At 34.3% G+C, this 14,150-nt stretch overlaps 3 protein-coding genes across 3 annotated transcripts; all 3 read right to left on the minus strand.

Moving 5' to 3' along the window:
- Positions 1-4,844: 4,844 nt before the first annotated feature.
- On the minus strand, positions 4,845-8,668 carry LOC107643527 (plant/protein). Its single transcript, XM_016347206.3, has 7 exons — positions 8,230-8,668; positions 7,640-7,789; positions 7,325-7,540; positions 6,420-6,541; positions 6,170-6,333; positions 5,723-5,877; positions 4,845-5,234 (listed from the first exon to the last, which is right to left on the minus strand). Exons 1-7 carry the CDS (start codon positions 8,458-8,460, stop codon positions 5,139-5,141), a joined length of 1,134 nt encoding a protein of 377 aa, XP_016202692.1. The 5' UTR covers positions 8,461-8,668; the 3' UTR covers positions 4,845-5,138.
- Positions 8,669-10,309: 1,641 nt separating this feature from the next.
- On the minus strand, positions 10,310-12,696 carry LOC148563872 (uncharacterized). The gene is made up of 6 exons (XM_088486969.1): positions 12,642-12,696; positions 12,313-12,548; positions 12,016-12,204; positions 11,682-11,915; positions 10,638-10,883; positions 10,310-10,405 (listed from the first exon to the last, which is right to left on the minus strand). The coding sequence occupies exons 1-6, from the start codon at positions 12,694-12,696 to the stop codon at positions 10,310-10,312; spliced, it is 1,056 nt and encodes a 351-aa protein (XP_088343095.1).
- Positions 12,697-12,753: 57 nt separating this feature from the next.
- LOC148563873 (uncharacterized) lies at positions 12,754-14,150 on the minus strand. The gene is made up of 2 exons (XM_088486970.1): positions 13,969-14,150; positions 12,754-13,393 (listed from the first exon to the last, which is right to left on the minus strand). The coding sequence occupies exons 1-2, from the start codon at positions 14,148-14,150 to the stop codon at positions 12,754-12,756; spliced, it is 822 nt and encodes a 273-aa protein (XP_088343096.1).

Raw genomic sequence — 14,150 nt, forward strand, 5'->3', positions numbered from 1 at the left:
CTCCTTTTGTTAGAAGTGGTCGATGAATTATTTTGGGATCTAATCTCCAACAACGATGTTCTTTTGAAATATTTTTTCATTACTAAAAGAATAAATTTATAAACCTAAGTTAATTAATTAATGAAAATAATTTATAATTCCATACAAATTTAAAAGTACAATATAAAATTATAAATACAAAATATAAACCAAAGAATAAGAAAAATACACAATAATATAGCATCAAATTAATAATGTATATAGTAAAAAAGTATCCAAAAATATAGATGTTCCACAATACAACTACAGTGACAATAAGTCAGTAAGCCACCAAGGCTCAAACCACCGAATATTAAGAATGACTACCCCACAACATTATTCTTCATCTTATAGCATCATCCAATAACGAGATTCACGGTAAAAATAATTCACAATTCCAATAAGGAGATTCATTGTAAAATTCAATTAATTTTCAGCAACAAAATGCAATATCTTAATTCAATTATACATCAATATACATAAACATAAATCATCCAATAATCTAATTATTCAAACAGCGTCAAATATTCAAATTCACAGTTTCACATCAATATCCTAATTCACATCAATTATTCAAATTTCAAACAACATCAAATTCTTATTTCTAAATTGATAAAATCGATTCTTACTGGAGAGTGGAGAGGCAAGACCGTGAGAGAGTCATAGACACAGAGGCAGTGAGCAACAGAGACAACGGAGTGGCGAGACAGACAGACAGACGAAGTGGCAAGAATGCGAGACTGCGAGAAACGATGACAGAGCAACGAGCCAGTGACGAGTCAGCAATGAACCAGGCAAGCAACAACGAGCCAGTAGGAGACAGTGAACGTAGAAACAAAGAGCGAGCGAGCAGAGCAGGCCAGGAGACACCGAGCCAGCGACAAGCCAGCAGTGTCCACAACTCCGCAATAGTGATGCGGACTGCGAACAGATGAGAAGGTGGGCAGCAAGCTGCGCATCAGTTACACGAGTGGGAGAAGGAGAGTAGAGACAAAATTGAGAAAGGGTAGAAGGAGAACGGGCTTAGGGATTTCAATTTTGGAGGTGGGGTCAAATTGTTTTGGGAGTGGGGGCACCGATTTTTTTTACTGAGTGCTTCTTAGTAATTTGTCAAATTCTATTGGGTGCACTTGCCCCCACTCAACTATGAATACATCTGTCTGACCGTCCCCAGTAGAATTTGACAAATTACTAAGAAGCACTCAGTAAAAAAAAATAGGTGCCCCGACTCCCAAAAAGAATTTGACCCCACTCCAAAATTAAAATCCCAAAAATAATTTGACCCCACCCCCCAAAATTGAAATCCCTAATCCCATTATACCCTTCTCCTTCTCCTCTTTCTCGATTTTGTCTCTGCTCTCCTTCTCCCCCTCGCGTAACTGATGCGCAGCTCGCTGTCCACCTTCTCATCTGTCCGCAGTCTGCATCACTGTCGCGGAGTCGTCGACACTGCTGGCTCGATGTCTCGGTGTCTTATGACCTGTCCTGCTTGCTTGCTCTTTGTTTCTGCATTCACTGTCTCCTACTGGCTCGTTGCTGGTTGCCTGGTTCATCGCTGGCTTGTCGCTGACTCGTTGCTCCGTCATCGTCTCTCGCAGTCTTGCACTCTCGCCACTCTATCTGTCCGTTTATCTCGCCACTCCGTTGTCTCTGTCGTTCTCTGCCGCTGCGTCTGTGACTCTCTCGCGGTATCACCTCTCTACTCTCCAGTAAGAATTGATTTTATCAATTTAGAAATAAGAATGTGATGTTGTTTGAAATTTGAATAATTGATGTGAATTGGGATATTGATGTGAAACTGTGAATTTGAATATTTGATGTTGTTTGAATAATTAGATTATTGGATGATTTATTTTTGTGTATATTGATGTATAATTGAATTGGGATATTGCATTTATTGCTGAAAATTAATTGGATTTTACAATGAATCTCTTTATTGGAATTGTGAATTATTTTTACAGTGAATCTCGTTGTTAGAAGATGTTATAAGATGAGGAATAATGTTGTGGGATAGTCATTTTTGAGATTCGGTGGTTTGCGCCTTGGTGGCTTACTGACTTATTGTCACTGCAGTTGTATTGTGCAACATCTATATTTCTGGATTTTTTTTACTATATACATTCTTAATTTGATGTTATATTTTTGTGTATTTTTCTCATTCTTTGTTTTATGTTTTGTATTTATAATTTTATATTATACTTTTAAATTTGTATCGAATTGTAAATTATTTTTATTAATTAATTAACTTAGATTTATAAATTTATTCTTTCAGTAATAGAGAAATATTTCAAAAGAACATCATCGTTGGAGATTGGATCCCAAAATAATTCATCGACCTCTTCTAACAAAAGGATGTTTTTAGAATTCAAAGTAGAGAGTCTTATAGCAGATCCAAGACAATGACCAAAGATTTCAAATTATCATCCAAATGACAGGGATAAAGTAAGATGTGCATATTTGCAAAAAGGTCCTTGTCAACCAAAGACTCATGATTTTTCGCAAACTGCTTGTGGTTCTTCTTTTCAAAGATTTAATCCTAATTGGTTTGATTACTATGGCAACTGGTTAGAGTATAGTATATTAAAATATGTTTTTTTGTCTTTGTTGTTATCTTATGAAGCCCGAACTGAAGGTGGCGATGCTTTTGTAACTAATGGATTTTTAAACTGGAAAAAAAAAAAGGAGAGATTACAAACTCATGTTGGGATTCATGATAGCGCTCATAATCAAGCTTGGAGAAAATGTGAAGCACTTATGAGACCAAAACAACACATCACAGCTGCTATTGAAAAACAATTTGAGCAAGCTAAAAAGAATTATCAAGACATCATAAATGCTATTGCATTAGTCAAAGTGCCTAAGCAATGATTGCAAAATATAAGAGATGATGGTTGGTCTCTTTTACTTGACGAAGTCTCACTATTTTGTGACAAACATAATATTACTGTTCCAATCATAGATGATATATTTGTATCACAAGGAAGATCAAGACGCAAAGCTCAAAAGATATCAAATTTGCATCTTTTTCAAGTTGAGATATTCTATTAAGTAGTTGATAGACAACTTCAAGAACTCAATAATCATTTTACAGGGGTGAATACTGAATTGTTTCTTTGCATAGCTTGTCTGAATCCAAGATACTCATTTTTTGCATTTGATAAAGAGAAGTTGATCCCGTTAGCTCAATTCTATCCATTAGAATTTTCTTCCACTCTACTTTTGGCACTTGACGGTCAACTTGAGAACTTCATACTAGATGTGCGTTCTGATGATCAATTTTATTGGTTGAGACTCGAAAAATTATTGTTTATCCATTAGTGTTTCTTCTTTGAAGTTAGCTTTAGTTTTGTCCATAGCAACTGCATCAGTTGAAAGAACTTTTTCTGCTATTAACATTTTAAAGAGTCAACCTTGTAACTGTATGGGAGATGAAATTTTTAAATGATTGTTTAATGACATATATAAAAAGAGAGACATTTGATTATATTAACAGTGAAAAGATTATTCAATCTTTTTAAAATATGAAACCTACAAGAATGGAATTCTAAATTATTTGTTATTATTTTGAATTATTATTTTGTTATTTTAATTTGTTGATTAAATAATTTAAAGAGTAATCATATTTTATGACATTATAGTATAATTATAAAAATTATTATACTATATATATGTTGCCCCTACTAATAAATTTTTTTAAATTTGTCATTGACTACATTCCTCTTCTACTATTTTTTTTTCTCTCTTTGTCTTTTCCACCTTTTCTTATTCGTTTTTGTCTTATTTTCTTTTGTTTTCTCCTTTTCAAAAAACAAAAGCAAGAAGAAGAAAGAAGAAAGAAGAAAGAAAAAGAAAAAAAATAGTGGTAGAAGAAGGAGAAACTGAAAAAGAAATCAAGAGAAGAAGAAGAAATTTATAATTTACGTTGCACTTTTGCCTGAATATTTTTGTTAGGATAATAAGTGATTGGATAAACTTAGTTGAACTTGATTACAAAAATATTTGTTCCTCTAGCACTAACTTAACAATAATAATATCATCTCTTTAACTATCTTGGGTTAGTCTGGTGGTTAGTTCATTAGTTTGCTTAAACTTGTGGTTTAGATTTCGCTTTGTATATATAACAATTTATTGACCAACAACAAATTTTTAGATTAAGTTTGATCTGTTAGGCTAGGAGATCTTGTGAAAAACCAAACAAAAAAAAATATCATTTCTTTAATTTTCTTAGGTGATTATTTATCTATTTAAAGAATAAACTAATATTTCTACCCATATGACAAGACACAAAAAAAGCAGTAACGATAACGAGAGGTAAAAGAAGAGTAGCGACATCAAAAAAGGCAAAGGAAACAACAAGAACAATGATGAAGATAGAAGAAACCATGATGGTGGCGACAAAAGTGATGAGAAAGAGGAAGCAACATCGAAGACAAAACTGAACAGAGTAGTTTGAAAATTTTGGATAATTTTTAAACGGAGTCAATAAAAATTTAATACTTACTTTTGTCAAATAAAATTCATCTTTAATGAGCATAACATTAGTTTCATTCTTTTGTGAATAGTTTTTTCCGTGTTTTGATCTTTCTAAGATACTCTATTTAAATGCAAACAGGACCCTACCTGATCCTTTGGCCACATGACATGTACAAGACCTAACAATGTCTTCCAATCTCTCTTTCTCAAGAGAACCAACAAAGTAAAGGGCTATAATAAATCAAATCTTTCACTCCAACTAGTTCTCTTCTATATTCCTTCTGTATTCTTTCTTTCTAATTTATTTAATCACAAAAGTACACGCCCTGGTTGAAGTAGAAGAAAGGAAGAAATTTGTGAAATACATTAACTTTACTAAACTATTAATTGTTTTCTACTTCTCTTGAATTATTCAATCTGATTCCAATATACAGAATTTACACACACCCTCCTCCGTTTGATACAATTAGTACATTAAAAAATCAACGTACCAGTACACTACTGCTTACAAATACATTGAAGTTTCAAAGTACTAATCTAATATAAGCAACATTTATTGAGAGGTTGAGACAAAAGGAGCACCAACTAGAAGTGAACGAAATCCATACTTCCTGAAAATAACCGAGCATGAAATGTACAATCTCTTATTAGCCTACTCTGCTCAACTGATCCTTTGATGTGCTTTCAAAGATCTTGTCAGCATTTCCTACCTCAAAACCATCCCTCCTATGGAATTCTTTAACCTGTTCCATTAGTTTAATCTTTAAGTCAGCATTCCCCAACTTAAAATATACATGAGTAAGTCATTCAAATTCAGATGTATTTCCCATTTTCATTCAAAACCAAAAGTCTACTATAATAGAGAGTTAACACGACAGCATGATACTACTACTATTATGTTTGGTTTCGGATAAAAAGGGGAAGGAAATGTTCATGGATAAGTTTGGTGTCCATAAAGGTTTCAATCCCATTTTTACCCCCAACCTAATATAAGAGAAAGATGTGACAATCTCTGTTCTAGCAACCAAACATATACACTAATAACTATATTAGGTGTATAGAAAAAATCAGCTACCAAATGAGCCACTTGTATAAAATACATGTTAAAATACAAAATACATATTGAAAATGAGTTAAACACATGTATTAATACACAAATACATAGTGGCTGATTTGGTGGAATTTTTAGTATGCACGTAACATTTTTTATAAAAGAAAGAATGCAGCTTACCTCTACAGCTGGTAAATTTTTATATTGTGGCAGCACCAGACGCTCAGCAAATTCGATGTATGAGCATGGAACTGATTCAGTTGCCCCGTCAGAAAATTGGAAAGGCATCGAATCTGCTACAGTTGAACTTTGTAGGAGAAGACCATCAGGGCTCACTGTAAGTGAAAGAATTTTAAATTCATTTGCATGATCCTTGAAATCAACTAACTACAAGAACTTGCAGTGAATATCTTGAAAATGAATGTATGCTTGTGTTGTATGGAAAATCTAAGTTATGATTCATGAAACAATTAGAAGAAGTCGCTGCTGCTTCAATCCTCATTGTGTATAATGGAACAGCAATTGCGAGAATCAGAAGCAGACTGGCATGAGATTGTCTTCTCATTTGGACATTGAATGCTTTTGTTTGTCTAAAGGAACTCAGAACAACTATACAAGGGTACAAACCTTTCAAAACTCCTCCTTCAGAATTTAATCTGAATCCACTCTCCTCTATAAACCGATTCAGATTTTTTATATCTCTCAATTCAGTTTTCAGCCGATGAGCGGAAATCGTAACATGATTCAGTGCATGTCCATTGACTAAGGTCCAAGCAGCATACTCACTTTCACTGTGTATGAAAAATCAGCAAAAGATAAGTATGCAAGATTCTAGACTTTTTTTAAGTAAATAAAATGTCAAGGCATAAAGATTTACCTTGCCAATTCTTGAAATTCAGAATATGAAGGCTTTTCCCATGTTAAAAGTCCCAAGGAACTTGCAAGAGCAGCATACTGGTTTCCATTACCAGATGATGCAGTATATTTTTTAATTATTTCCTGCACCAAAAGTTCAAAGCTCCTTGAGTATAGTTAGGATTTTAGAACCGGGAGCCATCCATACATGTAGAAATATGAACCATTGACGTCATACAATAATTAAATAAATTTGGATATGGATTTCACAAATACGACATCACAACCATATTGCAGTGTATATATATTTAGAATCCTAAGTTAGCAAGCCAGTCTTTTTTCTCAAAATATAATTCTAACGCTAAATACTACTGTTTATAGCTACAGGACAAACATCGCGTGACAATAACAGTTATGAAATCATACAAGAAATGCTGGTGACAGAGTTATAGTCCCATACCAAGCATATTTGATCAGATCAAACAACAGAAAAACTCAAGCTATATCATATTGTTCTAAAAGCTCAAATGGCAAATGCTATAATGAGCATGACAAGCTTCAAAAACAGAATTTCTCCAACTGGACGGCAAGAAAGACCATACTCTTTATTTCTTCTAAGTTCATATGGTGAGAATTAATGAATGCAAACCTCATAAACTCATAACATAATTTATTCACCTTTCAGCATCATATCATTGAGTACATCAATAACTGTAAACCTAAATAGCTGCTCAATTCACTACTACAAAAAAGCATAGCAACAACCATGATAAAAAGGACTGTGTTATTTCTTCAATAACATCTGAAGTTAGCATCAAATAAGATAAAGAAGATCCAGCCACAGCCTCCATTATGATTATGTAATCCTAATAGGCCAGAGCACAGATCTCAGGGCATGGTAATTGAAAATTGTTCTCGTGAACACACCTGAGTTTGTGGACTCATCTGATCCACAATCAGCTCCGATATAAATATTCTCGGCAAAGGCCCCTTAATTCCACTGCCACCGCCATCTTGTGAGTCAGCAGGAGGTGAAAACCACAAAGCTCTCAACTTCTTGGCAGGAAACCGCAATTCCTCTCGCGGCGTATAGCCATAATCAAGAAAGAAACTAGCCACAGAGTCAATTCCATAACCAGTCACCTACAAATTAAGGTCACATTATCACAATTAAGAGTGAATCAAAGCATATTTCAGTCACAGATAATAAACGTATTTTTGGAAGAGATGCAAGAGAAATACGCCGAATGTTCTGAATGCAAGATGATCATAGCACAATGGGTTGTTCTCAGCAGAACGAACAAGTTCCAATATGGCCTTTGCTGTAGGGTTTCTATTCAAGTACACAGATTGCATACTCTCCAAGACGCCCCTTAAAAATGCTTCACTCCCCTACATTCATAAAAAAATTTTGAACAACACATGGTACAACCAACAAGATGAAAATTTTCATTTGTTTATTCAATAACTAAGCCTTGTCACACTAAGTGGGTTCAGTTGCATAGATCAAACGCCGAAGAGTTCAATTATAAATTCTAATTGCTTTCAAGTGACACAATTGATCATCAAGGTTTTCCGTTTTCCTAATTTCTAAACCATAATACCAAAAAAAAAAAAAAAAAAAAGAAGCCTTTTGTGAGCAATATAACAAATCGAACCATTTGGGAATTGAGTTTCTTTTCTTTCATAGCATGTGACATAATTAAGCATCCCTAACATGGTACTGTTGAAATCAAAGCACAAAAACGAGAAATCTTAACATGCAAACAAGAATTAAACAAAAAAAAAAAAGAAAAAAGAAAAAGAAAGACGAAATTTCGCATGGATTGAACCTGAATGGATGATTTGTGGGATGATCCATTTTGCTCAGATCGTGAGGAACAAGACACAGAGAGGGTTCTATGTGGATTAATCAAGCCTAAGCCTTTGTACATCGGTGAACGCGGTTCCTTCACGGAAACAAGATTGAATAATTTGGGTTTAGAAGAAGCTGATTCAGCAGTCGTACTAGCAGCTCTGTGTAGAGAGAACAAGGTGGCGGATGATTTTGTAGTAGAAAACATGTTTCAAGAGAATAGTTTTATTATTATTTTAGTTGATATTCTGAAACTGCATCCAACCTTAGCTTAATCTTGGAATATTATTATAGAGGATGAAGAATTATTCTACGAGGTTCTATATGTTAGTCGTTGCGTACAGGCATTTCCAACTTGCATGTTAATCTTATTTTGTATCTGCAATCTACATGATAATGCCATGATGGTGGTTTTACGCTTTTAGCAATTAGCATGAGGCTTACTTTCTGATACGGTTGAAGGATTTATTTTTGCTTTTTGGTTTCACCCCAGGAAAATAAAAATTTGTAGAATGCACCTCAAATCTTCAAGTTTTTCTTTTTTAGAATACAATGTCGATAAGTTTTAAAATGCCTACTTTGTGACTGGTTTTTATATAGAAAATTTAAGTCTACTCTGATACTGGTTTTTTATTATTTTTTGTCAAAATTTTTATTAATTTTATTTCTTTAGTTTAGTAATATAATAATATTTGGTCTACATTTTTAAATATTGTTGATTATTTACTGGTTGAAAATAATAAATTTCTTTTAGTATTTTTTAATTATATTTCAATTATTACTAAAATTTGGTTTTTTTGTGTGCTATTGAAATTTTAAATACTCTATTTTAATTAGATTTAATTATTTTATTAGTCTTTATAATTTTATTAAATTTATAATTAAATTTTTATATTTTTTTAATTGAGTTCTTACATTATTTTTAAAAAATTGGTAATTACTATTTTTTTAAAAAGATACAAAAATATATAATATAAAAAATTATGAAAGAATTAAGAAAAAGGGAAAAAAACATAACACAACCTGGACCAATCAGTGTCAGAGTCCAATAAGGCAATAAGTGATTTGTTTGTGAACCGAAAATTGCAAAAAGTCAATGCCAAAAATTTTTTTTTGCATAAAAGTAATTCAACAAAATACATATGAATTTCCGCTAATTTTAAAATGACCCAAATCTATGAGCACATTATAGTTATGTTGATTGTTGAAGACCTGATCCACCGTTTACAAGTAAAAAGACCTAATTAGGCTTTGCTTTGATATCCATCTTCTTGCCAAAAATGGTCAATGGAAGCTTTCTAATGCTACAAGGATAATGGAAAATCCTACTCTTGGCATCTTCATATGCTAAAAGCCTAAAAGTAAAACTCACCTATCATAATGACTTATCCACGTGTCATCGATGCTTTGTTATAATCATCATCCACTGGATGTTTGTGCTTCCATATTTTAAATTAGAGCGTGCCCCACACGGAGATTAATAATTTACTAATATATATATATATATATGTGGTTTAGTTTGGATAAATAATTTAATTTAAATTTTTTTAAAAAAATTTAAATAATAAATATTTATTTATAAATAAATTATTTATATTTAATTTTTTAATTTTAAAAAAGTATTTATTTAAAAAAATAATAAAAAAAATTTTATTATAAAAAAAGTTATTTTTTTTATTTTTTTATAAACACTTAAATATTTTTTTAAAAGTTATAATTTGATTTCGAAAATTATATCAAATATTAATTCTATAAATTTTTATGAGTTAAAAGTTAAAAAAAAAGGTATTTATTAACCTAGATATATCTATTTTTATTATTAGAATTTTATTATAAAGTAATAACTTATTTGTAATTTTTTTATTATATTAAATAAATATTAAAAATATCTTAAAAGATATTTATCTTTAAGTTTTAATTTTAAAAAAATTATTTAACTTTGAATATGTAATTATTTGTTTGAATAATATTTTAATTCTTAGTTGGCAATTTTAAAGAAAATTAAATTACAATTAATTATAGTTTTTTTTAAAGAAGAATCAAGCTCAACACATGTATTAGAGTATACATAGATACATTACATGAAACTTAGTAACTCCTATGTCATCTCCGACATAGCCATCAACAACACGAGTTAACTTTTGCACCACTCTCTAGAGCAACAAAACGACCTTGTCACACAGTCTATCACATCTGTTGTCTTATTCTGAAAAATAAGTTCATTTCTACACAACCAGATATTCCATATAATTGAGAAGAACTCAACTAACCATGTTTTCGCAAGTCTTTTCTCAAAGGCATAGTCCTCCCGCTCTTAAAGTGTTCTTTTATGGAACTTGGGATGCTCCAAACATGACCCACATGATTAATCCATGCGCACCACACCTGCCAAGCATACTCACACGTAACAAACAGATGTTGTACAGATTCAATTTTCTTGCTACGCATAACGCAGACATTATCACTTGGTTCAATGATGCCCAATCTGCTAAGCCGATCCTTTGTATTGACTCGACCTACAAGGACAAACCAAGTAAACAACTCTATCCGAGGGGGAACCAGTCCTTTCCAGATTTCATTTGTGAACTTATAGATAAGGATATCGTCCGTCAGGGTCTGTTCCTGCAAAACCTGCACAAATGAGTTAGTACTATAAATTCCTTCCTTATCAAATTTCTACACCACTCTATCTTGTGTGTCAGCTATCAATCTCACAGCTTGCAAGATATCAAGCATTTGGTTCAAACTGTCAATCTCTCATTGACGGAGTTCCCTCCTCCATAGGAAATTCTATACCCACTCAATCCCATCCCAAAATCCACAGTCCGCAATTATGGATACTTTGTTATCTGAAATCAAGTAGAGTCTCGGAAAGGAGTCTTGCAGTTTTTCCGACTATAGCCAAGTATCTTTCCAAAATCTTGTTAATCTACCATCTCCGACTTCCATAGCCAACCCGTCAATCATCTTTTGTCTGACCTGTTACTCTTTTATTTGCAAGTGACATATATCTCTCCACGGGCCCCCTTTTGCTGGTATCTCTTGAGTAGACAATAATTGTCTGGGATTCAGATTATTGCAGGAGCACACTACCTTCTTCCACAAAGGACACTCTTCCTTCGAGAATCTCCACCACCACTTAAACAATAATGCAGTATTCTGAATCATCGCATTTCCCACACCGAGTCCTCCTAGTTTCTTCGGCGCTTGTATCATTTTCCATTTTACAAGAGCCAGTCCAGGTCGTCCATCGTCCTTCCCCCAAAAGAATCTCCTTTGTAAAGAAATTATTTTTTTGGCTACCGCGATTGACATTTTATACAAACTCAAATAGTATGTCGGCAGATTATTAATTACGGACTTGATGAGCACCAACTTTCCTACTTTACTGAGTACCTTTGCTTTTCACAGACTTAATTTCTCCTCTACCTTATCTATTACTGGCTTCCATGTTTTTACAAGCCTCGGGTTTGCTCCTAGATTAATCCCCAGATACTTCACTGGTAGATTCGCCGCTTGGCATCCTAATAATTGGCACATCTGACCAACCCACTTATGACTGCAGTTTACTGGTATCAAACTAGACTTGTCGAAGTTAATGCTCAACCCAAACATGACTTCAAAACACCTCAGGAGTCTCTTGTAATTTCTCACTGTCTCCTCCTCCAGTGGACAAAACAATATAGTGTCATCAGCAAACTGGAGATGTGATAACTCTATATTATCCCTACCGACTAAGAGGGGTGATATTCCTGTTTCTTACCGCCTCCCCGATCATCCTATTCAGCACATCTACAACCAGGACGAATAGATATGGTGATAACGGATTGCCTTGCCGAAGCCCCCTTTCCATCTTGAACGGTTTAGACGGTGTCCCATTAACCATTATGGATATAGAAGCTGTTCTAATGCATTCTGTAATCCATGCCCTCCATCTTCTCCCAAATCCCATCTTTTCCAGCACAATATCAACGAAATTCCATTCGACTCTATCATAAGCTTTGTGGAAGTCTAATTTGATGATTGCTTATGCCTTCTTCTTCAGTTTTAGCCATTGTACAGTTTCACATGCTATTAACGCTCCATCATGTATCCTCCTACCCTTAACAAATGCACTCTGTGATTCTCCAACTAACTCTGGCATTACGCTCCTCATTCTTCTTGTCAACACTTTTGATATGACCTTATACACACATCCCACCATACTGATCAGTCTAAGGTCCTTTATCTCCTTCGCACCCACAAACTTTGGAGCCAACGCTACCCACGTAACATTGGAATCTGCTGGTAGCTTTTCTGTCATAAAAAAGCTCATCACATGTTTCGTAAAATCCGCTCCAATCTCCTCCCAGCATCTTTTTATAAAATTCATATTATATCCATCATTACCTGGAGCCTTCGATGATTCGCAGTTCCATACTGCCTCCTTCACTTCCTCCACCATCGATAATACCTCTAGTGCTTGAGCTTCCTCTTCCTCTAAGCAATTAACTAAACCGTCTCAGACACTAATAGTTGGCGACTCGTCCTGGTGGTATAAATTCCTGTAGAAATCTCTAGTGGCAACCTTAATTCTTGCAAGATTCCTTACCAACCTACCATTAATTACTAATGAGTCAATCTGGTTATTCCTTCTCCTTGCTGATGCAATATTGTGGAAGTACCTGGTATTCCTGTCCATCTCCTTGGCATGTCGAGATCTAGACATTTGCTTCCAGTGTATATCCTGCCTCTCATACCATACCTCGCAACACCTTACCAGCGCCTTCCTTCTTGCTTCTACTGTACCATCATAAACTCCGTTGCTCACCAGATCATCTACTTTCTTGATCTCCTCCTCATACTTTTGTATCTTCTCCTGTATATTCTCAAAGTGCTGCTTGTGCCATCTACCTAGTGGTGTTGTCAGCGCCTTCAATTTATCCAGAAGCTGTACGTCACCCAAACCCCACCATTCTTCCTTCATCATCCTTAGGAAGCCTTCATGCGTGAACCACGCGTCTAAACTGCGAAACGGTCTTGGTCCCTGAGCTATTCTTCTGTCTTCCACAATCAAAGGACAATGATCTGAAAGACCTCTCGGACCCACTCTTAAACGAGTATTCGGGTACGCATCCAGCCATTCCAAGTTAACCAGGCACCTATCAATACAACTGCAGGACTAACCTCTAAACCATGTGTACTTTCGATCATTAATTGACAAGTCCACCAACTCCATGTCATTGATCCATGCTCTAAAGTCCTCAGCAGAAGCTGATAAGTTAGTCGCCCCTTTTCTTTCCTCTATATGCACAATTTCATTGAAGTCTCCCATGTAGCAGAATGGGATTTGACACAATCCTGTAATATAGCTTAATTCCTCCCACGTTAAGAGTTTTTCATCTCTCACATGCGGACCATACACCTAACAAATCGCACAGTGAAAATTATCTTTAGTCATCACTCCTTCTACGCATAACCACCTATCTCCTTTATAGCAATTTATCAATTTGAACACAGAGTCGTCCCAAATTAATAGTAGACCTCCCAAAGCTCCAATAAAATTAACACACTCCCAACTAGCTCTATCATTACCCCAAATTCTAGCTACATCATATTTGTTCAGCCCTTCTTTTTTTTGTTTCTATCAACCCCAGCATATCTACTCTAAATTTATTTTTGAATTTTTTTATCATGTTCAATTTTGCAACATCTCCCAACCCCCTAACATTCTAACAGCTTAAAATCATTTACAAATTTATTACACACTTGCTTTTGACATTTTGGGCAACTTCTTCTAAATTTCTCCTTTCGCTTCGACTGTCTTCGTTTCATAACTATGGCTTCATTTTGTTTCTGAAGAATTACCATGATGTCCTCCTCATCACTGCATGGTATTGCTCCTGATTCGACCGCCAT

This window comes from Arachis ipaensis, chromosome B5 (assembly GCF_059453495.1).
Source record: "Arachis ipaensis isolate K30076 ecotype BB chromosome B5, ASM5945349v1, whole genome shotgun sequence".
Taxonomy (NCBI): domain Eukaryota; kingdom Viridiplantae; phylum Streptophyta; class Magnoliopsida; order Fabales; family Fabaceae; genus Arachis; species Arachis ipaensis.